We start from the raw sequence: 26,306 nt of genomic DNA on the forward strand, positions 1-26,306 counted from the left end.
ACTTCCCATTAAGGAAAGTAGTTTTGACATCCATTTGCCAAATTTCATAGTCATGAAACGCAACTATGGCTAACATCACCCTAATAGACTTTATTTTCGCAACTGGTGAGAAGGTCTCATCCTAGTGAACTCCAGGAGTTTGAGTAAAGCCCTTCGCAACCAATCGTGCTTTATATGTGTGCACCTTCCCATCCATGTCGGTCTTCTTCTTGAAGATCCACTTGCACCCGACCGTCTTACGACCTGGTACATTGTCAACCAAGTTCCAAACTTGATTTTCATACATGGACTGAATCTCGCTATCCATCGCCTCTTTCCATTTAGCAGACTCCGGGCCTACCATGGCTTCCTTGTAGCTGTTAGGTTCATCCAAATTTACTAGTGTACTATCACTAATAAATGTATCACCCTCAGATGTTATGTGGAACTCATACAACATAGGTGGAACACTAACTCTACTGGAACGTCTAAGAGGTAGGGACTCGTCAACTGGCTCAACAGGAGTTTCCTCCTCAGGTTGATCGCTAGTGTTGGAGGTTCCTTCATCACTTGTCTCTTCAAGATCAATTTGCCTCCCACTATCCTCTTGGCATATGACCTCTCTCTCGTGAAAGATTCATCTCCTTGCAACGAAGACAACATTGTCACTCGGTCTATAAAAGAGATATCCAAAAGATTTATGTGGGTAGCCGATGAAAATATATCAATCACTACGAGATTTGAGCTTATCGTGAGTCTCTTCTCTTACGAAAACCTCACACCCCAAACCTTGATATGTGCCAACGAGGGAGCTTTCCCTATCCACATATCGTGAGGTGTTTTGGCAACCTTCTTCGTAGGGACTAGATTAAGGATATAGGTGGTAGTCTCTAATTCGTACCCCCAGAATGAGATAGGTAACGAAGCCTGACTCATCATGGAACGAACCATGTCCAACAAGGTTCGATTACGTCTCTCAGCTACACAATTCAACTGTGGTGTCCTAGGAGGCATCAATTGCAAAACAATTCTGCATTCCTTGAGATAATCGTGGAATTCAAGACTATGGTACTCACCATCTTGATCATATAAGAGTATCTTAATTTTCCTGCCCAACTGGTTCTCCACTTCTTGTTTGAACTCTTTGAACTTTTCAAACGTTTCTGACTTATGCTTTATTAAATAGATATACCCATATCTGCTATAATCATTGGTAAAAGTCACATAGAAGCGACAAACATCCCTTGTGGTGGATCTAAAGGGCCCACACACATCGGTGTGTATGAAATCCAATAAACCCTCACCCCCGCACAAGTGCCAGTGAAGGGTGACTTGGTCATCTTTCCAAGCAAACAAGATTCACACATGTCATTGTCCCTAAGGTCAAATGACTCCAACACTCCATCCTTTTGGAGTTGGGCTATGTTCTTCTTGTTGACATGTCCAAGACGACAATGCCACAAGCATGCTTTGTCCAAACTATTGGACGAATCGATTTGCAATACATTATTTACTAAGTTATCAACAATCATCATAGTTTCATATATTCCATTACAAGGCAACGCTTCAAAATAGAAATCACCATTCGAATAAGCATTAATAGAACCAATTTCATTGTTAAACGAAAATCTAAAACCTTGTCTATACAAACCATGAAAAGAAATAATATTTCTCGCCATCTTAGACGAGTAGCAACAATTATTCAACTCTAACCCTAACCCACTACTAAGCACTAAAGAATAAGTCCCAATCTTGGTGACAGATGACACTTTCATGTTTCCCATGATCAGGTTCGTCTTCCCATGCTCCACATCCCTACTTCCTTTTAGGCCCTGCAAGTCAGAACAAATGTAAAAACCACATTCTGTATCAAGAACCCAAGAAATAGCATGTGATGAGTTGTTAGATTGAATAGTATAAATACCTGCATTGGTGGGTTTTACTTTCCCATCCTTGATGTCCTGTAAGTACTTCGGGCAACTTCGTTTCTAGTGCCCTTTCTCATGGCAGTAGAAGCACTCTGCTTCTTTGGGATCGGCCGAAGGAGTGGCATGACCAACTTTGGTCCCACTATAAGAGGATCCATCATGGGACTTGCCCTTGAAGCTCTTATGAGGAGCCTTCCTCTTCTTTCCTTTGCCTTGTCCAATAGCTAGGACATGGGCAGCAGTAGGAGTTGGTGCAACAAACTTGTCCTTTAAACTGCTCTCAACAATTCGCAAGAGACCTTGAAGCTTGCTTAGTGTGACCTCCCCCTTGTTCATATGGTAGGTCATACGAATCTGGTTGAAACAAGGAGGTAAGGAGTGGAGAATGATATCAATCGCCAGCTCGTCGTCGAAGTTAACGTTTAACTTCAGCAAGTGGTCCACATACCTCTGCATTTGTTGTAGGTGGACCGTGACAGACTCTCCGTCCTCCATCTTGGTAGTGATCATCGAGACGATGATCTCATACCTCTCTTGACTTACACTTTGATGGTACCTCTCCATCAAGTCCTGGTGCATCTCATAGGGATAGAAGTCCTTATAGGACTTCTGGAGTTCTGGAGTCATGTTTGCGAGCATGATGCAATGTACTTTCGTTGCATCTCTCTCATGTGCCTCATAGGCAGCAATCTCTTCAAGAGTAGCAGTGTTAAGGTCAACCTCCTTAAAGCTCCTTATTGAGAACATACTCTTTGTCCTCGTATCTTGTGACCATCCTTATATTACGAATCCAATTGTTAAATTTGTTGCCATTAAAGATTACTGTCCCACATAGGTTCATTAGGGAGAATGAGCCAGAAGCGTTGGATCCTGAAGCGTTGTTTTGAGTAGACACCTAAAAAAGAGACAAAGTTTTGATTAGATATGAAAATCCCCAATTAAACACCCAAATGAGAAATTAGGGCTAGGACCCAACAACATTATTCACAATCTAGAAAAGGGATGCGGTAATCTAATTGCAAATAATTTGAAGTTAGGTGAATGACGATTCACCAATTTCCACCATGAAAAACGAAAAGGACTTTAAGTTTTAAATGTTTTGAAATTCCTAGATTCTTTTGAGACTCATTGAACTTTTCAATGGCATGTTTAAATCTCGATTATGCCCTTCAAGTTTGTGACAGTGATACCGAGGATCACAGACAAGGTGTGAATAACCATGCAAATGTACTTGGTGCTCTCGATGTCATGCATCACCTAACCAATGTGCCGGTAAACCACACACGCTCCATTAGTCTATGAAAAACATGGAGCCACCATTTTCCACCTAAGCTAGTCCTAAGTTAGTGTGCCAGTTAGCCACACACGCTCCACTAATGACTTGGCAATGTGCAAAGTGTAATTTTATGGAATAACATACAATTTCACATATTTCCTAAAGTAACTAAGTTTGGAAATTTTGTAAAAACATTTAGTTACTCTATTAATCATTATACTTATAATGAGGAATTAGTTGCCCTATCCTACCTGTTCGACTAAAGACCCTCCACTAGTCAACGGTGTGGTAGGTAAGAATAGATACCCAATGGCGGTCATTTTATAGGCCGCTTCCTTAAACACCCATTATAGATCAGCTTCATGAATGAGGCCTACTAACGGTAAGACTAGCTTAATCTTATATATATATATATATATATATATATATATATATATATATATATATATATATATATTAATTACCTTATAAAGCATTTTTGGTCAAATGCTGAATTTTAAGTCATACAAACATACAATGCATTTGTACAATCAATTTATGCATTACAAAAAGAGTAGAGTACATATGGTCAACAGTTGAAAATGTCAAATCTATTATCCCCTATTCTTAGGTTATTTTGACCCGGTTCATTCCTTATCTCCGTATTTCCCCAAATCTCGCAATTTATGTTCACAAATCTTGGATATATATCGCTGACGTTTCCATTTCTTGGGTTTAATTCATTTTTCAGCATTCAACCACCATTGTCACACCCGTCGCTTGGCGCGAATAAATGGCTAGTATATATATATATATATATATATATATATATATATATATATATATATATATATATATATTAATCTTATAATATAATAATAGTATAAGGGTTGAATTTTAAACTTGTAAAATTCTAGGGTTTAGAATTTAAATGTTTCAAAATTAAACTTTTAATCAAACATTTAAATTCCAAAACTTGATGACAAGTTTTTGAACTATTCAAAACATACAAGATCAAATTGCAAATAATTTAATTAAACATTTAATTAGTGATTATCTAAATTTGACCTAATCCTATTTCAGGCAAGATAATTTAAATAATTAAAGTTTATCATATAAGACAATAATTATCTAATCAAATGATAATTATCTTTTATTTTGGTAAGGATAATCACAACATATTAATGAAAATCAGATTTATTAATCAAAAATGTTTTTGGTAATTATCCAAACACAAAATCAGTCAAAATCCCAAAATTTCCTCTGTCTGACCCTCTGACTTACCGAGTCACTTCTGGAGTCGTCGAGTTCATCTGGCTCGTCGAGTTCATCAGGTGACCCAATGAGTTGGTTAGGCAGAAGGCAACAACTTTTGATTTCAAGCATAGAATGATCATACAATGCATCAAATACAACAGAAACCAATCAAGTCTCTGATACCACTGATGAGTTTTACACAAAAGAACAATCTTATGTGTACATGCAAAACCCTAAAGCTTTGGATCTAGGTTTCTCTATTATACATGCAAATCATCCAAAGCTTGCAACCCCTAGATCTAGCATATCATATTCGAAATCTACAACTAAAACCAAGTTTAGATGATTACCTTTTCAAAGTAGCAAGAATCTTCAACTTCTAGAGCTTAGTATCACAAGTGTAATACCTCTAATGGCTTACAAACACCAAAGCAAGAAGATGATCTTGAAGAGAGGGGATGGAGGCTTAATTTCAGCTCTATGAATCTCTAGGAAGCAAGGATAACCGAAATCTCAAGCCATAGGGTCCTTTATATAGATGTGCTATTAGGGTTTCAGTCAAAACCCTAATTGGATAGCTTAGCCTTTAAGCTGTACATTAGAACCTTCCCGAATGAGACCCTTTGGACGAAATTTAGATGGGCTTCCCTCTTAATTTCGTCCACCTCCTTTCTAAGGATCCACAACCCATAATTCAATTATCTTATAATTGCAATTCCAGGCCCCTAAGTATAATATATATCTTTTGATCATAAAATTATTTCTAAATTAATTCTTGACCAACATATTAATTAGCCGATATGATTTCTCCTTTAATATATTATTCTTATAATATATTAATAAACCCTATTACCCTCTTTCTCCACTAATCATCCATTCATGTTGCTCCGGTGAAGGCAATCCAAAAGGAATATGCTACTATCGGGTTAAGTACATACCAAATATAGTTATAGGCCTAGACATCTAATCCAACAACAACTTAACTCATTAAGCTCCAAATCCTTAACTATAGAGGTTCCAATTCTCAGATCTAGTACCCTACAATGAGTTAATGGATAAAACTTTCAATTTTATCTATATCAATGGCTTAATAACTCTAAATCTCAAGCCATAAGTCCAAAAGTCCACTTATAATGCCAAAACTTAATGCATGGCCTAACGACGCAAGCAAGCACAACCATTTTTCCATCACTAAGAAAGTCTAGAAGTCGATTAATTCATTCATATGATTCTGAAGTTCTCCAAACTCTAAGAACACCATAAAAAGGACCAAGAAGATACTACAAAATAACCCAAAAACTAGATCTAGCATGAAATAAGCATAAAGGTTGAAGCTTTGCATCATACCAAAGTCCATAAATGGTTGGATGAAGATGAACTCCAGGGAAAACAACTCTCTAACACCAAGAGATCATTCTTCTTCTTCAATCTTAAAAACAAAGCACCAAGATCATAAAAACTTGCAAGGGAATGGAGGACGGACAATATGGATGCTAGGTTTACTCCAAGGAGGCTCTTTGATGTGACGTGGGCTGCAAATGGCCAAAAATACGGTGGCAACACCTTTAATTATGGGATAAAACCCTAATTACATGGTTTGGGCTACACCAACATTTACGTCGTGAATGGCTTGATCCAGCAAGGCCCAAAACAACATAGGCCTAAATCACTCCTAGCCAAAACTAACCCTTTAAGTCTTAAAGTCTTATACTCTCTTAGCCCAAAAACATTATTCTTAAAGGTCCAAACTTCAACCTTAAAAGCCCTAGACCTTCTCCTGATCAAATTAAAGTTCGTCATTCTGAAATAAGAAACATCCCGAAACAGGATGTTACATAAGCTTAGATTGAAAACTCTTGCGTAGTTGAGAATTGTGGTCCAAGGTGGTTTCCTAATTAAAGGAGGATATGTATGTTGGACCAAGTTGTATTTTAGCCGGGCCTTTGCACGTGAACGACATACTTATTCTGGACGAGGGCACATATGGTCATCTACGAGGTCCAGAAACAACTCTTGCATTTTGCATAAAAAAGAAATGTCATGTGCAAGACTGCATTAGGGGGATTTTAGTATTAAAGGATTGTTAAAAATTGGGCACTCAAACTGTAGCTTGTGTTGAATAATTTCGGGGAAAAAGTTTATGTCTGTTGGTTAATTGTTTTGTTTGGAACAAATGGAAGTGATGCTGAGACTGAGTTGATGAAAATGAAAGAAAACGATGTCAAGGACAAGTGGACAACTTCCCGTTGGCATACTTTTGGTCTCAGGTGTATCAGTGAAAATAATAAAACTGAAAGGGCTGAAAGTGTAAATTCGTGGGAAAAAATATTAAGCGCATTTCTGTTATATTTTCAGTCGAATATATTTTAGAAAAAAACTCAACTAGAAGTCTAGAAGTGGCCGATTGTTCTGCAATTTCTGTCTCTTTTCTCGATAAAGGAAGTTTAATATATTTTCTATTGTTGATTTACAAGTGTATGGTTTCTTAATTCTTTGTTGATTGTTCAAAGTTGACGTGCGAATTGTAATGTACATGGTTGGCAGGAATATGAACAAATATACGTGTTCCAACATGGACACGGTTATGGTCAAAGGTTTATAATTATATTCTTTAAGCCTAGTGCAATACAGATAGGCGCTTCAAAGCAATAACTTGGTCTTGTTTATATAAACAGAATCACAAAACTGCTTTTTCCATACATACCTAATCATCAAATATATCGAAAAGCAATGTCTTCTTCAAGGGTAGACTTAGAGAAGTATCGAATTCCACTAGAGGAGATTATTCGGGCCACAAGAAACTTCAGCTCAGAAACTCAGATCGGAGATGGTGGATTTGGTATGATCTACAAAGGACAACTTTCTGAACACCGGAAAAACCACACAGTAGCCATCAAACGCTTTAACAGGAATGGATATCAAGGAAACAGCGAGTTCTATAAGGAACTCAACATGGTTTCTAGTTTCCACCATCCAAATATCATTCCCTTCATTGGTTACTGTGATGATGCCAATGAAAAGATCATAGTTTATGAGTATGCTATCCATGGAAGCCTTGATAGCCATCTCCAAGACCCAAATAAGTGGCGTTGCATAACATGGACACAAAGATTAAGGATTTGCTTAGGAGCAGCAAAAGGGCTCAAGTACCTTCATTCGGATATAGGGAAGAACACAGTAATTCACGGAGACGTGAAGAGTGCAAATATATTGTTAGATGAGATTCTGCAAGCCAAAATTTCTAATTTTGGTTTGTCAAGATTTGGTACAAGAAATCGGCCACATACCCATCTTGTTACAAAGGCTTCGGGTAAGACGTTTTACCTTGATCCCATCTACAATGAAAGAGACGAAGCCTTGAAAGTATCAGACATATACTCATTTGGAGTGGTACTCTTTGAAATTTCAAGTGGGATGCCAGCTTATCGTGCAAGGTGCTTTGTAGATGATAAGGAACAATATCTACTGGACCTTGTCCGAAGCTACTATGATGAAGATGAATCGGGTGTATTCAAGAAGCTAGTTGATCCGGTTATTAAAGATCGTATTGATATGGAATCTTTTCATATGTTTAACGATATTGCACACCGGTGTATTAACTTGGACTCGAAGAAACGTCCTACGATGGATAAGATCATCGCCAAGATTGAGAAAGCGTTAATTATTCAAGTAAGTCTTTTATCTAATTTAAGGAAATTGCATCATTGGCTTGTTTATGGGGCGCACTAATTAGTTTTTATATCATTTGTTTTTATATAAGTTGGCTACAATTTACAAAACAATTGGTTGAAAGTTATATATGGACCCATAAAAATGATTAACAAAGCTCTCTACAAGGACTTGTAAGTTGTAACGATTTTACAATTCATTGTAAAAAAGCTTATTTGAGAAAACTCGTTAAAAAAAAGCTCCTACAATAAGTGATAATTTTTTTCATAGATTTTCCATTTTGAAAAGTTCTATATGTCAGTACCATGTATATGTCTCACGTGCCTTTGGTGTTTACAGTTGAACCACGGCAGAGACTTAACGGATACGGTGAGTTCTTTTCACTTACTACAACTCTTTCTTGCGCTTCTTGTAACTATGATATAAGTTAAGAAGAAAAAAAATATAAATGTTCCTTTTATTTTTACATTAGCCAAATTTAAATACTTATATACATCCTTTTGCAATAACTTGTAACGGATGAATTTGAATTGCACCTCTTGTTATCAAAACATACCGTACCAAGTGTACCGATTTTTTTTAACTACCAACAAGTTTAGTTGGTACAAAATTGGTAATGATATACACACAAATTTCTTTTAATTTTCAATTATAATAAATACAAGACCAACGAATGCATGAGACAATTTTGTCGTTTACTAAAAAAATTTGTGAAGTAATACTTTCGGTTTACTAAATATTCTATTGAAATAACTTTTCAGTTTTTTAATTAACTATTGACTATGGCTAAATAACTCATATCATGCTCTTAAAATTTTAAACACCAAACATATTTGGCAATTAATTAATATATATATATATATATATATATATATATATATATATATATATATATATATATAAGAAATAAAATGATTGGTACGGTATTACCATGTTGTTTGAAGTTTTACACTATTATTGTACCATGATTACTCAATTGGTATGTTTCTACCAAACAAACATGTGGGCTAGCAAACATATTTGCTACCAACTTTTTAGGTTAAGTTGGCACCATATTGGTTGGTTTTCAGTACCAACAAGCCAACAAGACCTATTGGATACAAACAAACTAGTTTTCTAATATACATAGAGTAAATTCTAAATATTCACATATTACTATTTTATATATATATATATATATATATATATATATATATATATATATATATATATATATAACTTATGTACCTTTGTTGTAAATGTTTGCAGATCAACAACATAGAAGAAGCATTCCCGGAAGATGATGAAAATATATAGTCCACTGTGGAACAATATACAGTAAGCTCACACCTAAATCGAAGCTTCCTTGTGTTTCTTGTAACTCTAGGAGAACCTTTGAACCCACATTAAAACTCTAATATTACACCTAAGTTATCAATATATATATATATATATATATATATACACACACACACACACATATATATATATATATATATATATATGGGATGGTTCATGTGAGTACACCAGATTAAGTGAGAATGTGAGAACATATGATCCTAGGAGAATATGGTTTTCACATTTGTTCTAATTTGCAGGGGATAAGAAGAAGTAGGGTGTGGAGCATGGGAAGATGAACCTGATAATGGGCAATAGGAAATCATTTCCTGTTACCAAGATTGGAATTACTCTTTAGTGCTTAGTAGTGGGTTAGGTTTAGATTTGAATGATTGCTGCTACTCGCCAGAGATGATGAGGAATATTATTTCTTTTCATGGTTTGTACAAACAAGGCTTTAGATATTTATTTAATAATTAAAGTGGTTCTATAAATGCTTATTATAATGGTACATTTTATTTTGAAGCATTTTCTTGTAATGGTGCATATGAAACTGTGATGGTTGTAGATAACTTAAGAAATAATGTATTGCATTTCCTTGTAATGGTGCATATGAAACTGTGATGGTTGTAGATAACTTAAGAAATAATGTATTGCATACTGATTCGTCTAATGATTTAGACAAAGCATGCTTGTGGCATTATCGTCTTGGACATGTCAACAAGAAGAGTATTTCCCAACTGCAAAAGGATGGAGTCTTGGAGTCATTTGACCTTAAGTCAGATGACACATGCGAGTCTTGTTTGCTTGGAAAGATGACTAAATCACCTTTTACTGGTACTTGTGAAAGAGGTGAGGGATTGTTGGATCTCATACACACAGATGTGTGTAGGCCCTTCAGATCCACTACAAGGGATGCAAGCCGCTTCTATGTGACTTTTACTGATGATTATAGCAGATATGGATATATTTACTTAATCAAGCATAAGTCAGACACCTTTGAAAAGTTTAAAGAGTTTAAGCAAGAAGTGAAGAATTAATTGGGCATGAAGATAAAGATGCTCAGATCAGATAGAGGTGATGAATATCTTAGTATCGAGTTCCACGACTATCTTAAGGAATGTGGAATTGTTTCAGAATTGACACCTCCTAAGACACCATAACTTAATGGTGTGGCTGAGAGGTGTAATCGAACATTGTTGGACATGGTTCGTTCCATGATGAGTCGAGCTTCGCTACCGTTCTCATTCTGGGGGTATACCTTAGAGACTACCGCCCATATCCTTAATCTAGTCTCAACTAAGAAGGTTGCCAAAACACCTTACGAGACGTGGATAGGGAAGGTTCCCTCGTTAGCACATATCAAGGTTTGGGGTTGTGAAGGTTTCATAAGATGAGAGACTCATGACAAGCTTGAACCTCGAAGTGAGCGGTGTATTTTCATCGACTACCCACAAAAATCCAATAGATATCTATTCTACAAGCCCAATGATAACGTGGTCTTCGTAGCAAGAAGAGGACTTTTCCGTGAGAAGGAACTCATATGCCAAGAGGATAGTGGGAGGACAACTGATCTTGCAGAGATTCAAGAATCAAGCAGTGAAGGAATCTCTAACACTAGCACTCAACCCGAGGAAGAGATTCTTGTTGAGCCCATTGACGAGTTATTACCTCTTCGACGTTCCACTCGAGTTAGAATGGCACCGAAGTTTTATGGTTTTCATATTACTACGGATGGTGATACATTTATCAGTAATAGTACACTGGTAAATTTGGATGAGCCTTCTAGCACCAAGGAAGCCATGGTGGGCTTGCCAAATGGAAAGAGGCAATGGACAACGGGATCCAGTCCATGTATGACAATCAAGTTTGGAACTTGGTTGACAATGTACCAGGTCGAAAAACAGTTGGGTGCAAATAGATCTTCAAGAAGAAGACCAACATGGATGGAAAGGTGCACACGCTCAAGGCATGGCTGGTTGCGAAAGGCTTTAATCAAACCCTGGGGGTTGAGTATGATGAGACCTTCTCACTAGTGGCCAAGAAAAAGTCTATTAGGGTTATCTTAGCCATCGCTGCGTTTTATGATTATGAAATCTGACAGATGGATGTCAAAACTGCTTTCTTTAATGGGAAGCTAGCTGAAGATGTTTACATGTTTCAGCCATAAGGTTTTGTTGATGCTAAATACCCCAATAGAGTGTGCAAGTTTGAGAAATCCATCTATGGATTGAATTCTCGCAGATGGAATCTTTACTTCGATGACAAAGTCAAAGAGTTTGGTTTCACTAGGAGTGAGGATGAGTCATGTGTATATGTCAAAGCTAGTAGGAGTATAATTAGCTTTCTAGTATTATATGTTGATGTCATACTACTCATAGGAAATAACGTTCCAACCTTGCAGGAAGTTAAATCCTGGCTTGGGAAGTGTTTCACTATGAAGGATCCAGAAGAAGCTGCTTACATTCTGGGAATAAGGATCTTGAGAAATAGGAGTAGAAGACTAATTGGACTTAGTTAGAGTACTTACTTGGACAAGGTGCTAAAATACTTTTGCATGGAGAATTCCAAGAAAGGGAGTTACCTATCCAGAGCAATACCAAGCTGAGTAAGACTCAAAGTCCGAGTACCGATGTAAAGATAGCAGAAATGAGTCGAGTTCCATATGCTGCCACCGTTGGATCGATCATCTACGCTATCACATGTACTCGCCCTGATGTGAATTTTGTGTTGAGCATGGTCAGTCGATATCAAGGGAGCCCGGGTAAAGCTCATTGGATAGCAGTTAAGAACACTCTTAAGTATCTACGAAGAACTAAGAATTGGGTCCTTATGCTTGGTGGCAGTGATGACTTGAGAGTGTCAGGGTATAGCGACACCAACTGTTAGACCGAGAGAGATAACTTCCGCTCTCTGTCGGGCTGGGTATTTACCCTAAATAGAGGAGAAGTGACTTGGAAGAGTTCCAAGCAGGAGGCTATATGATTGAAGAACTTCATTGGAGACATTGGAGTTGTACCAGCCATAAAGGAGCCCATGGAGATTTTCTGCGATAATGAAGGAGCGGTTGCCTTGACCAAGGAACCAAGGGATCATTGTGACATCCCCATTTTCACGGCCAGAAAAGACCGATTTTGTTTATGCTTTATAAAAATCAGAGTATCTCTTTTAATAAAAACGTTGCAGAATTTGTTCCCAGTAAAACATGATAAATACGTTATCAAAGCATTTCCGAAGAAAAGTATTTTTATTCATTTTAAAACATTTGGGATGTCATTGTTAATAAAGAAACATAAGCATAAACAGAACTTACATTCATTATCACTAGTGATCTATATCTCCTTAATCTCTCAGTGTAGTGTGACTTCATATCAACACCTGTGATATAAATAAACTGAGTGGGTCAGGTTGGGAAACCTGGTGAGTACATAGGGTTTTCAACCCACAATAATATAATTATTATGTTTAATCGTCAAACAGTTAACCCAATTACCCATCCCCATTATCTTCTTTACTCTTAAGGGTCTACCCTAAGAATCAACTACTCCTCGTTAATTCATTCCTAAGGATCATCGTAAGGAATCGACACGAAATCCATCGTTGCCAGGGTTTACTCAACATACACTAAATCCATAGCTGCAAGGGCTATTTCGTTTATCGACAGTATCCACTCGCAATACATGTCAATGGGTTTTTAGAGTACACCGGTGAACACATCGTTCACAACACCTACAGGTAGTGAGCTTGCTAGTGTTCCACTGGACTATCTAGAATAGTCCGTGGTTGTCATCCATACTTTGTTGAATGACGGGGCCATCATTTGGGAAAAGGCTTCTCACATCGTCCACCTCTCACCCTCACCTCACGGTCTATTTCACCTCTTAACGCATCATCCAACTCATACTCCATCTATTACATCTACCCATGTTTTACCCCAACATTATCGTAGATATAAAATGCATATACAGTTTAAATCATTTAAAACATGTATAAAATCGTTCATCCAGCATAGATAGCAATTATACAGATAATATTCACACATAGCACGTAGTTACTATAAAATACTTCATATCTATGTGTAAGATGAAAGTAACTATGCACTCACTTGAAAAGGTGGTGATTCCGAACTCAGACAACACTTCGCTTCTTAAAAAAAATAATTTCCTTCAACGAAACCTAGTATTATTACCAGTAGAGTTTAGTCTATTATTCGCCGAGACTAATTAATAGTTTAGCTATTATTGCTATTATATAAGCGTTAAATCGCACTCAATATAACTCATAATAATAGCCCAAATAATTATTTTAAGGTCCTAATAATGTTACTATAATTAAATAAAAGCTATATTAAATATAGTATAGGCGTAGCTCACTTACATCGAGTTTTTATTAAAATCGGGCTTCGCTGGAGCAGCGTTTCCGAGCCGAAAACTTTTCTTCTCGGAGCCGTCGGGCGCTCCGGGGCTTTCTTCTCGTGTTAGGGAGGTTCCCTAGACTTGGGAGGGGTTTAGGGAGGTTAGAGAGAAGTTAGAGAGAGAAAGAAAGGTTTATGGTGTGAAAAACTTATGAAGAGTTCATCTCTTATTTATAGGAATTTTAGAATAAAGTAGTCTCCAAGCTTCGCCCGTATCTTTCGTGTACGAGCTCCATTTTCTATGTTCTTTATATCCACGCATTGGTATTTAAGAGTACTACAACTTTCATTTATACCCCGTCGGCTAATTCTCCTTCTATCTCAGATTTACAAAAATTGTATCGTATTTATCGTGCACGAAGAGTAGCGACTAAGCTTCATCCATATCTTTCGCGTATGAGCTCCATTTCCGACGTTATTTATATCCATGCGTTGGTATTTACGTGTACTACAACTTTCATTTAGACCTCGTTGGCTAATTCTCATTCTATCTCGGATTTACAAAACTGTATCGAATTCGCCGCACTCGAAAAGTAGAGACTAAGCTTCGTCCATAAATTTCGCATACGAGCTTCGTTTTTGACGTTATTTATATCCACACGTAGGTAAAAATAAAATCTACAACTTTCCTTTTTACTCCGTCAGCTAATTCTCGACCGATCTTAAATTTAACAATAGACGGTGATTACACTGTTAAATGTCCGCGTAAAATTTATAACTTTTACATACGGACTCCGTTTTCATCCGTATTTTTTTCGCTGAGCTCCTATTAATGAGATATTAAACTCTCATTTAGGTCGCGTAAGCCAAAAACCGCTCGAACTAAAATTCGAGTTTCGGGCCATGCACCGCTTTGCCAAATCTTAAAAAAATCATAACTTCCTCATACGAAGTCAGATTTGGGCGTTCTTTTTATGGACACTCTCGGTTTAACATTTTATACGACTTTAATTTATATTACTAAGGCTAAAAGTTGCTCTATCATAAATTCACTATTTATGTCTTCCCGGTGTCGTGTTGGTTCCGTCGCGAAACTTCGACGGGTCATAACTTCTTCGTTATAACTCCGATTTCGGCGCTCTTTATATGTACGGAAACCTTGTAACATATACTACAACTTGGTTAAGATTATTTATTCTAAATAATCTTTTGCCGAAAATTCGTTTTCGACCCCTATTATCTCTAAATTGACTAGCCCGGATCTACGGGCGTTACAATCATGGTAGATTCAGACACATCGACAGAAAATACCACTGCATCAGACATCGGGTACAAGAAGGACTCCTCGTCGTCAAGAGGGTATCATCATAAGAGAATCCTGCAGATCCCCTCACTATGGGTCTAATTAGGATTAAGCACGTTCAGCATGCGAGGAGCATTGGTCTGAAGGACGATATTAGTTTTAGTGATTAGATAGATATTTTTAGAAACTTGTAATAGATAAATGTAATTGACCTTTGATGATTAAGTAATGGAGATTTATTTATGAGTAATGCTTACTATCTTATGTCAATTGTTTACTATTGTTTCACTTTTGCATGTTTTACTTCCTGAATAATTGGATTGTTCAAATTATCCACAGTCGATCATACTTTGGAAGTAAGTAGTGAATTAAGACTTTCATGAATTGGCTTGTAGATTGTCTAAGAGCTTAGACATAGCAAATGTTTGCTGTAATGTTCATGAGTGCTCCTGAAATAGGATTTGAGTATTGGATTAAACCCACACTCATTTGAATTACTTCATGGAATTTATCACGAGTAATTATGAAACGATAATATCGTATAATCTTTAAACCGAGATATATGAGTTGTTGTTTACGAGTTGGTTGTGCATTGATAATGCGTAAACGCATCAATAACTTGATGTTATAAAACGTATTGTTGTGTACAATTTGATGAGTAAAGAGTACAAGCATATAAGTCAAAGTTTATCTGTCCTTTTATCCCAAGGGGTAAAAGCGATATCTTGGGCCCCTCAATGATTTTGTGTTGACTTATGTGTCGGGCCCAGTTAGGACTGAATTGATGTGTTCAATTAAGTTCGTTGTCAAACAAATCTGAAATCAGGAAATAAATTGTTGGACATTGAGAATGATTATGTTCCATGTCTTTGTCCACACGATATCTTGAAGAACGGGGGATTATTTGATCCCTTATCTAAAGGACACATCATTGATTAGGTCAGAGTTCGACAACAGATTTTGAAAGCTATGATTGCTAATCAGATTCTGAAGTCATACTTGCAATTATAGTTATTAGACTTATCCAAGTGGGAGACTGTTGGATTAGGTGTCTAAGCCCATAACTATAATTGGTATGTACTTGATTTAATAGTAGCATGGTCCTTTTGGGTTGTCTTCACCATAGAAACTTGACAGGATGACTTTTGGAGAAAGTGGTTAATGAATGATTTATCAATATATTATAAGAATAATATATTAACTAGAAATCATATTATTTAATTAGTATTTAATCGGAAATTAATTTTGGGATTAAAGGAATTGATTAAAAGAGCGGGGATTGGTTAAGCTAATCAATGATAGTTGCAGGGTTGGGCTGATGGACTCCTTTAGAAGGGAGTTAACGAAATCTATAGGAGGCCTTATAGAATTTCGCCCAAGGCTTCTAATGTGGAGGTCCATGGACTGCTTAAGGCCTAAGCAAGGAAATTAGGGTTTCCACCTGAAAACCCTAACAACCTCAGCTATTTAAAGACCCCCCCTGGCATGTGATTTTCGTCCTTAAGCTTCCAGAAGAAACCCTAGCCGATTTTCATAGTGCTTCATCACCTCTCTCCTCTCATCCTTTGCTATTGGTGTTTGTGACTCTATTAGAGGTGTAACACTTGAGGCACTAAAGCTTTCAAGAGTCAAGATCATCCAAGGAATCCTTGTTATTACTAGATAGCATGCAAGGTAATATACTAGCCCTAGTTTTCATATAGATTCCGAATTGTATGCTAGTATTTGGGTTGTTGCTTTGGAATTTCTATTTGCATGTATATCTAGAGAAAAACTTAGAAGCAAAGCAATTAGGGTTGTATGATCACATAGGAATGTTGTTATGCTCAAAACCCATCACCATCATCATCCTTCAAACCTCCATAAGATACCAAAGTATTCCATGAAATCAACCCGCCTTTCAATATTAATCCGTAGAATTGATTTTCATTGACTTTGTATTTGACATCTTTAATGATCACAATCGAAGAATCATACTTCAAGTCCACCATCTTTGATCAATCGATAAGATCTTGGGTTTTCTAGAGAGAGAAAGTAATTTTGAATGGGTTTTCTAAAGAGAGAAAGCAAAAATCACTTGAATTCTAGTGAAGAAAAACAAATTATGAATAGAATCAATGAACAATTCGATTTCTAGAATCCAAAAACTCTCTAAAACACGATGATCAAAACACAACTAAGAATCACCAAATCAAGAATGTCATCATGGATCAATTCTTGATTAAATCAAGAACACCCGCTCTGATACCAATTGATGTGAATTATGAGTATTTAATTTGGCATGCGGAATTAAAGAACACAAAGAACACGGTGATTTGGGTGCTAAAAGATGTATTTGATCATAGTAAATGAGTACAAAAAGTGTACTAGATCTAGAACTTCATAAATATCTCACGCACTAGTCACTATGAACTACATCTTTGAAGCATACCTCTATAAGTAGTATGGAACCCACCTTATATAGAGGTGTTTACATGTCTCTCTCTCTCTCTCTCTCTCATGTCACAAGGCTACTCTACCACATGCAAGTGGGTCTACATGACACCCTAACATTTTGGACAAAAAATACTAAGTTGCTGAAACTTTAGGGACCAAATATGTAACTTCTTTATCTTCTCCCTTAAGTCTCTGTTAAAAGAACAAACACACTTCTTCCTTAATTGTATGTTAAAAGAATATAGCTTCGACTATTGTCCATTGAAGGCTCAAAATCACCCACAGGTTCATCGTCTTTCTTATTATTTTGATATAGGATTCTTCGATTTTTGTACAAAAGCCCAACTACCAATCACAACCTCCTCTTGTTTTCTCTCTCATCTTGCTAAGGGTGTAGCGACCCATCTTTGGCGACTCCGCTAGCGAAGGTGAGGGGGTGGTGTAGTGAGTCCATGGTGAGCTGGAGGCGAGCGTCCATAGCAAGCCACTCCCTCTGGCCTAATAGGTATGTACATTACATTATATATCATAATAGCGACACATTTTTATATACATGATACCGACATACTTTATTTTTGTCCATAATAGCAACTTATACACTTTTTACCGATATAGGCAATGTAATTATATATATGATAGAAACATACTTTATTTGTTTAGCAATTATAGAAATGTACTTTACTTTTTATGTCCATCGTTGCAAGACTCTATTTTTATAGCTTCTAGAAGGCCGACCACTACATAGAGAGATCCATATACCAGTCATGAGCGATAGCAAAGCCTAGAGAGGCGGAAGCAGTAGCTTCTAGGACGAAGCCGAACCACTAGTGGAGTGGCCAAAGATTAACCAAGACGATTTAAAGAAAATTGCGGCCTAGTCAACAAGCTTCTCAACTTCCTTTCATCTGCTTATACGAGAAAGGCCTAAACAGAGCCCTGGAAGAGGCATCTACTTCTGATCTAAAGACGGATTTAGAATCTGAGGTAGTTGTTGTGAGGCATAGAACTAACCTTAAGAGGCAGTATGAGACCTATCTCTCACTCTATCGACGTAGGTGGTTGCTTTTCCATAATAGCAACATGTTTTATTTTTCATCCATCATAGCAACATATTATACTGTTCGTATGTTTTTTTTTCTTTTTTCGTCCATAATAGTAACATACTCTCTATAAAAAAATACAACGTATTTATTAGATAAGTATACTTGCTTTTGAGGTTGGTTGTACTCATTTGAGGATTCTGTGGAAAATCTGTAAATCTGTTTTCTGTAGCGTTGAGATAAAATAAACAAGAAACAAGATCTGGAAGGGCTGAAAGTGTAAATTTGAGGAAAAAACTTATAAAAGCTGAGTGCTTTGTAATGCTTTCTCTGTCACTATTATTGATTAAAAGAGAGTTTAATACTACTATTCTATTTTTAATTTACAATTATATGGCCAGATCTATGTTGATTAATTAGTAGAGTTGAAATTTAATACAGGGAATAAGAATGTGTTCAACGGTATATATTATGCAAAGTAGGTAGTATACATGGTTGCTGGAATATTAACAGGTCTATGAATTCCCACAAGGACTTGGTTATGGTCAATGTTTATAATATTCTTTAAGCCAGGAGCAATAAAGGTTGGGGATTCAAAGCAAAATCACTTTTGTTTATATTGATAAAATCACAAAGATGCTTCTTCCATAACCATACATAATCACAAAAAAATATATATTAAAAAAAAAAACAATGGGGGAAAACCTAAAAAAATATTAAAAGAGCAATACACTATTTATTCAAAAAGGGAAGAGAATCAGGAAAAATACGCTCTATCATTGATAAACCACAATCACAATGTTTGGCTTGCATGATCTCATCAAACAATATATTTACACTCTTCACGTCTCTAACAAATCAGCTCCCCCTAACTTGTATCATATCATAGTTTTTAATAGCATACTAGAAACTTGAGTTTCAGCTACGGATTTAGAGAGGGATATAATCTGTAGCAAATTTTAGGCTTATAGAGAGGGAATTACGAGAGATCTACGATGATTTAAACAATTATTTTATTTATTCAACATTTAGCATATTAGAGAGTGTTTAGCGAGGGATCAACTACAGATCTCACAAGTATTTATCGACGGACTCTTATCCCTCGGTAATCGGTGGAAAACGAAGGAATTTGGCGAGGGTTCAACGAGGGAAAAAAAGATCGACTTTTTGGCCATCTGGTACTTGTTTAGCGAGAGAATACCGACAGAGCATATACACGCTGTGTTTTTAACATTGACGATCTCTCGCTGAAATTGACGCTCCAATTCCAAACTTCGTGTAAGTTTTCTTCTGTCCCAAATCGGATTTGTCACTCCAATTGAACACGCTCTCACCCAAATCTGAAATTGACGAAACTATCGAGTTGCAGCTTGCTTAACCTAATCTCACCCTCTCTGTTCAAACAAATAACGACAAGAACCGACCATTGCAGCTTCCAATTCCGACAGCCTCCACAATTTTAAAATCTGAAATTATTCTTCGTTAACTTCCGATTCAGGTAAATCTCTTGATTTTATTTGCTTTAGTCATATATTAGGTTAGGTTTGATTTAGTTGCACAATATATTACGTTAGGGTTTAATTTCTCCATTTTTTTTCCTTTTGAATCGTCATTCCTCCACACAATACAATGCCCCTAATATGCAAAGTTGTTAAAGCTGGAAAATCCCAAGGTGTTTTGGGCGTAATATTGCAAGCTCCAATCACAATGCTAGTTAGTGTGAATGTTTGAGTGAATTAGAGGTAAATAGGAAAGGAGGCAGAAGAGGAACATGGACATTATGAGCATAGGCAGGGGCATTATTACTCTGATAGCCATTGGAGTCTTTCAAGTTTTGTTCCTCTCTGAATATACAGCTTATGTAATTCAAAGAAATCAATGCACTTTGGTATGACCATAAAAAACCTTCTGCTCTTACACTGAGAGATATACACAGACACATAAACACACACACACACACACATTAACCCAAAGATGACACACCAACACCACCCATTAACTCCCCTGGTAAAGGAGAAGCTCCAGGAGTTGAAGGTGAAGGAACAGTAAAAGGCGAGTTAGCAGGTTTAAACATATTCTGTCCCTCAATCTGTGGAGAAGCGTGTTGAGAAATTTGTGGGGACCCCACCTGGGATTAACTGAGGTGAAAACGGACTGCCACCTGGCTTCATTTGTTGGTGGTACCCCGCCCGCTGTCCCGCCACCTGTTGAAAAGTCCCCGGTTTCACACCGCCCATTTGCTGTTGTTGTTGTCTGAGTTTCATATCATGAAGCTGAGTCATTTGGTTAACTTGAGTCCCCTATTGTCTGAATTGTTGTTGTTGTTTTGGAAGAAATTGTTGCAGCATTTGGCGATTTTGAAATTGCTTCAGTTGTTGGCTTTGAAGAAGCTGTTCTTGTTGTTTAATATGAAGCATGTTTGGGTTCGGTTGTAGGGAACCCATAGGATTCATGTTCACTTGTTGGGCCCCACTCCCACTCATACTTTGACCTGGGTCAAGACTAGAAGTGGGCTGCATTGAATTCATCATAGTTTGTTGAGAATTTGAACCTCGGTTAGAGAAGACATGGGATTTCCATTTTGCTGTGAGTTTCCTTAATAACAACCTGAATGCACCTTAATACTATAAATACCAGTAGACTAGAATAGCATTCCATATTGCTTCCACAACTCTTCCTCAATTTTACATTCTGTTTTAAAGCTTATATTTACCTAGTCATGGTTCATTTCTAGATATACTCTTATGTTTTTCCAAGTTCTTTGAGTCAATCTTGAACACTGTTAATTCCATTTTCTATCTGATTTTAGTTAATTTTAGATCTAAAATCAATCTTTAACTGCTATCATGAACACTTTTATGTTTTCTGATATCCCAATTGTGTGTGTTTTTTTTCTATTTAAATAATTAATTGTAACCTTTTTAATTGCATTGTATATTTGCAGAAGTATTAACTGGAAAACCACTTTTCCTTAGTAAAAGTGTTGTTCATCAGTTGGAATTAATACCTGATCTTCTTGGGACACCTTCAATAGATACCATTTCTGGAGTATGATACTCTTCACCTTTTTATTTTTTTATTTTTTTATTTTATGTATGTTTGGTTTTTAATTTTATAATAACTTAGGTAGTGTTTGGTGTGGTGGAATTAGAAAAGGAATGGAAAGTTTCATTCCATTGGAATTAAGAAAAGTTGTTTGTTTTTCTTGATGGAATGGAATCTGATACCTTCCATTACTCAAGTTTCTGAAATTAAAAAATGTGGTAAAACCCATTTTCTTTATAAATATTTTAACAATTGAGGAATTTTATGATTTTTAATTAGATTAAAATTTTATTTTCTAATTGAGGGGTTGTTTCTTTTTTGACTTAATGGGCTAAGCAATTAAACAGGACAGTTGTATATGGGATAAAATACCCTTTTAACCCTACAATTTCACACAAAAAGTTTCAATTTCAATTCAATCGGAACTCTTTAGACAGATATTATAAGATATTAAAAATTATGTATTTTAATTTTAAAGGAACCCTTTTTTATTAGTATTTGTTTAATGAGAAAGAAATACCCTTTTTTGATGAGTTTTTATTTATTTTTACTTTTAAAGGAACCCCCTTACGTCCTTTTTTGATTAGTATTATGTTTGAAAAATTATGTATTTTAATTTCCGTTTGTAAGATATTATAAGATATTAAAAAGTTTGTTTTATAAAAGCTTGATTATAACAATGTTTATTATTTGTTTATTATGTTTTTAATTTATTAAAATATTATAAAGTTTGCTTATAATCTTTATATTTTATTAAGTGACCCACGATTGTTTGAAATAGAGATTATATACATAATAAGTATACTATGATTGATATGTTGGGAATCCCTTATGGTGAATCCCCATTTGAAACATATCTCAACATCTGATTGAGTTGAATAATATATCATTTATAAGGATTAAATATATAGCAAAAGCTTCAAAACTACTAACAAGTTTTTTTATCTACTACTTGTGACACAAACATTTAATACAATTACAATCTTACCAAGTCACAAAACCACCAAAACTTTCAAACAAATCTACTACTTGAAAAAGAAAAAGTAAAAAAAAAAAACATTTTTATGTCAAAATTAAAGAGAGAGAAAGTTATGATGAGTCAATCAGTTTGAGCAACATTTCCAAACCACTTTGGTGTAGGTAACATCTTCAACACTACTTGACTTATCAGCTTCAGCTCTTTGGTGTAGGGGCAATTTGGTCTGTCATGTCAAACCACTTTGGCACAAATTCTTTCCCGATTGTTTCTCTTATTCTTTTTTCAGCTCTCTGTTTCTCTTCCAGACTTTCCCAAAAGAAAAAAAAACAGTAGTTTCATAGTACTTTTCAACGTTTTGGAGGGCATTTACGTCTTACATGCTTTTTTCTGAACCAACTTTTGACATGTCACCCATCTCAAGGGCATATCTATTAGGTTGTAAGCGGGAATCCGATGCTAATAGCTTCTTTACTTTATGTGCAAAATATGTGTACTGAAATTTATCATCTGCTGGAGCCTCAACAACTTTCCACACCTTCAATAACATTATTATTATTATTATTATTATTATTATTATTATTATTATTATTATTATTATTATTATTATTATATTATTATTATTATTATTAATTATTGAATATCTACCAATAAAAATTAACAAATACTCATCAAAAAAGGGTATTTCAATTTCAATTCAATGGCATCTGAATGGAACTCAATTCAATCGGAACTCACAAACTCCAACATTTCTTTCTCATCAAACAAATACTAAAATACCCCTTTAACCCTACAATTTCACAAGAAAAGTTTCAATTTCAATTTCAATTCCAATTCCAATTCCTTCAATACCAACTCTTTAGACAGATTCCATTCCTTCCAAAAAAACATTAACGCTCTTACCAAATCAATGTTGCAATCAACCTTCTTGTCCTTAACTCTCTTAGCCTTGTTCTTCCTTCTTTTCGACCTCTCTTTCAGCACTGCAGAAGGATCATTAGATTCATGTGATAGAACAGCTTCAAAGTCTTCAAGTTTCATCCCTTAACCTTGATTGCAAATCACTTACACGTATCTTTCTGTATGGGTCAAAGTCATCTCCCTATTTACAAAACAGGCCCTAGACTATAGTATCTTTCTGTATGGGTCAAAGTCATCTCCCTATTTACAAAACAGGCCCTAGACTATAGTTTTAAGCCACTTTACTTACTGTTATACTTATACTTCAGGTGTCATAGATATCAATTACAAGTTAGGTAACAAATCTTGGATGTAGAAACAACAATTTACTTTTATCTATTTTTCATTGATTTGTATTAAAGTATTGTTACGTTTTAATAGAATTTAGTTTTAAGACATGTCATGGTAATCTAACTCTTGTCCTTAGTTACTCTTTATGAAAACAACTATATTTTACATAACATAGGGAATCATGTAAATTATAAATCAACATTATTAATTTATAATAGTTGCAAACTGTTTAGCTTACTTGAAAATTTTCCAAATAGGGAAAATAAAGTATAGCTTTTTTTGTATTTTTATTTCCTCTTTCTGCCATGAATAAGTATTGTTTAATAAACACCTGATATGATGTGTAGGTGGTAGATTTTGTCAAGAAACACGTGGGCACATATACTCCTCTGCTTGCAGGAAATTCAATTTATGTCGCTTTTCTTTTCTTTACCATGTCTTTTTTCATGTTCATTTTGTTTGCCCCTCGTTTGGTTTTCTCTTTTCTGACCATTTTACCCTTGGTTTGCCTTTCTTTTATTGAAAAATCTTGAAGTGATCTGTGCTCTGTTTTGTTTGCCCCTGGTTTCATATTGTTTTGGATTTATATGGTAAAATGACAAATTTGCCCTAAATTTTGTATTTTTAATAGAATTTTGATAAGGGCCTAGTGGGGGGGGGGGGGGGGGGGGGGATAAGATGGTCATTTTGCCATGATCTAGCAACAATTTTTTTTGATATGGTCATCGTTCAGGGACGATGGAATTTACATTTTTCCCTTACGGTTTTTTATTAGAGCATATCCAATCCTGGTAAAATTATCATTTTGCCCACATTTATGTATTTTTTTAATAAACCACAATGACAAAGTTTTGTAATATATTTTTGGAAATGGATGTCAAAGCTGCAGCAATAGATGCCAAACAACAACAAATTGATGCAAAATATGAAGCAATGGAGAAGATGTATGCAGCCTTGCAAAATATGATGGGAAATTGAAAATTAGAGGTAATATGATGTTAACCATTAGTATTTGATGTTTTTGAATGACTTGTTAACCTTTTGTATTTGATACTTTTGATTGTTTTGAATAATGTTTTATAGGAATGTGTTATGAACTTACTGACTTGATAAATAGAACACAGTAATGACAACGGAATCAACTTTCTATTACGCAATGTTCAAAGAAACAACAGGGACAAATAAGAACAATTGGAAACAAATGAAGAACAGGATAGATATAGCGATTCGAGATGCTATGGTCTCCCAAAAGAAGATGAATCTTCTAAAAATATTCTGCCTGCCTAAAATGCTCTGCCCCCCACTTCTTATAACCGCACTGCCCACTTTGGCTGTTAATTCCCAATATACCCCTGATCTTCCTCCACCTCAGCAGGATCATTGTGATTGGTAGTGGTCCCCTGCCCTTTGAGCATCTTTTTCTGTTTTCTCCTTTTGTACCTGAATTGTAGTGGTGGGTGCACCACATTACTCTGCCCCCAAAGAAGGACCTTGTCCTCAAGGTCAAAGTCGGGAAATGTGCCATTAACAGTTTGGAAATCCTCCCAGGTGGCGTCAAATTCTGGCACCCCCTTCCATTTGATTAAAACCTCTATTCTTTGACCCATCTCTTCTCTCATGGATCGAACTCCCATCAGTTTTCTGGTTCCCACTTGAGCCTCAAGTCGTCTGTTAAGTCGATTGGCAGTTTCGGGTGAGCGGGCTGGTTACCGATGGCCTTCTTTAGTTGTGAGACATGAAAAACTGGATGTATTCTAGCTGTGTCCGGTAATTGTAGGTGGTATGCGACAGCCCCAATTTTCTTATGGATCAAAAACGGTCCATAAAATCTAGCCACCAGCTTCTGAAAGGGGTGGTTGGTTACCGATCTTTGTCTATAAGGTTGCAATTTTAAGTAAACTGAGTCCCCTTCCGCATAAGACACCTCTCTCTGATGTTTATCAGCTTGGGTCTTCATCCGTTGTTGAGCTTGCAATAAATGGCCTTTAAGCTCATCCAAGATGGCATCTCTCTCCATGAGTTGATCTTCCATGGCTGATACCCCTGTTTGCCCTGTCTGCGCCCGAATTATTCACGGTGGGTCACAACCATATAAAGCCTTAAAGTGAGTGGTTTTGCTGGTGGTGTGGTAAGAGGTGTTATGCCAGAATTCTGCCCAAGGCAACCACCGTGACCATGAACGCGGTTTTCCCTGAATGAAACACCATAACTACAACCCGACGGACTTGTTGACAATCTCTGTTTGCCCATCTGTTTGTGGGTGGTAGGCCGTGCTCCTCAGCAGCTTCGTTCCTTGAAGTCTAAACAACTCTCGCCAAAATAAGCTCATAAAGACCTTGTCCCGGTCCGAGACAATGGAAGATGGGAACCCGTGCAGGCGAACGACTTCTTTAATGAATATTGATGCTATGGAGGTGTCGGTAAAGGGATGCTTGATTGCTATAAAGTGAGCGTATTTGGTGAGGCGATCCATCACCACCAAAATAGCATTGTAAC

At 36.2% G+C, this 26,306-nt stretch overlaps 2 protein-coding genes and 1 long non-coding RNA gene across 4 annotated transcripts; 2 read left to right on the forward strand and 1 right to left on the reverse strand.

The window, feature by feature from the left end:
- Positions 1–1,967: 1,967 nt before the first annotated feature.
- Positions 1,968–2,402, reverse strand: LOC145059947 (uncharacterized). Its single transcript, XM_079007706.1, has one exon. The coding sequence runs from the start codon at positions 2,400–2,402 to the stop codon at positions 1,968–1,970; it is 435 nt and encodes a 144-aa protein (XP_078863832.1).
- A 4,648-nt stretch (positions 2,403–7,050) lies between these two features.
- Positions 7,051–9,930, forward strand: LOC145096948 (putative receptor-like protein kinase At5g59700). Its single transcript, XM_079034342.1, has 4 exons — positions 7,051–8,088; positions 8,428–8,457; positions 9,337–9,405; positions 9,666–9,930. The coding sequence occupies exons 1-3, from the start codon at positions 7,150–7,152 to the stop codon at positions 9,382–9,384; spliced, it is 1,017 nt and encodes a 338-aa protein (XP_078890468.1). The 5' UTR covers positions 7,051–7,149; the 3' UTR covers positions 9,385–9,405; positions 9,666–9,930.
- Positions 9,931–19,332: 9,402 nt separating this feature from the next.
- LOC145070406 (uncharacterized) lies at positions 19,333–24,299 on the forward strand. 2 transcript variants are annotated; one of them, XR_013689941.1, is made up of 4 exons: positions 19,333–19,816; positions 19,908–21,124; positions 21,483–21,586; positions 24,158–24,299. It is a non-coding gene; the product is annotated as an uncharacterized LOC145070406 (long non-coding RNA). The 2 variants fall into 2 exon arrangements; XR_013689940.1 differs by having other exon boundaries at positions 19,908–20,036.
- Positions 24,300–26,306: the final 2,007 nt, after the last annotated feature.

This window comes from Lactuca serriola, chromosome 1, assembly GCF_051521515.1.
Source record: "Lactuca serriola cultivar US96UC23 chromosome 1, Lser_US96UC23_V15, whole genome shotgun sequence".
NCBI classification, from domain to species: Eukaryota; Viridiplantae; Streptophyta; class Magnoliopsida; order Asterales; family Asteraceae; genus Lactuca; species Lactuca serriola.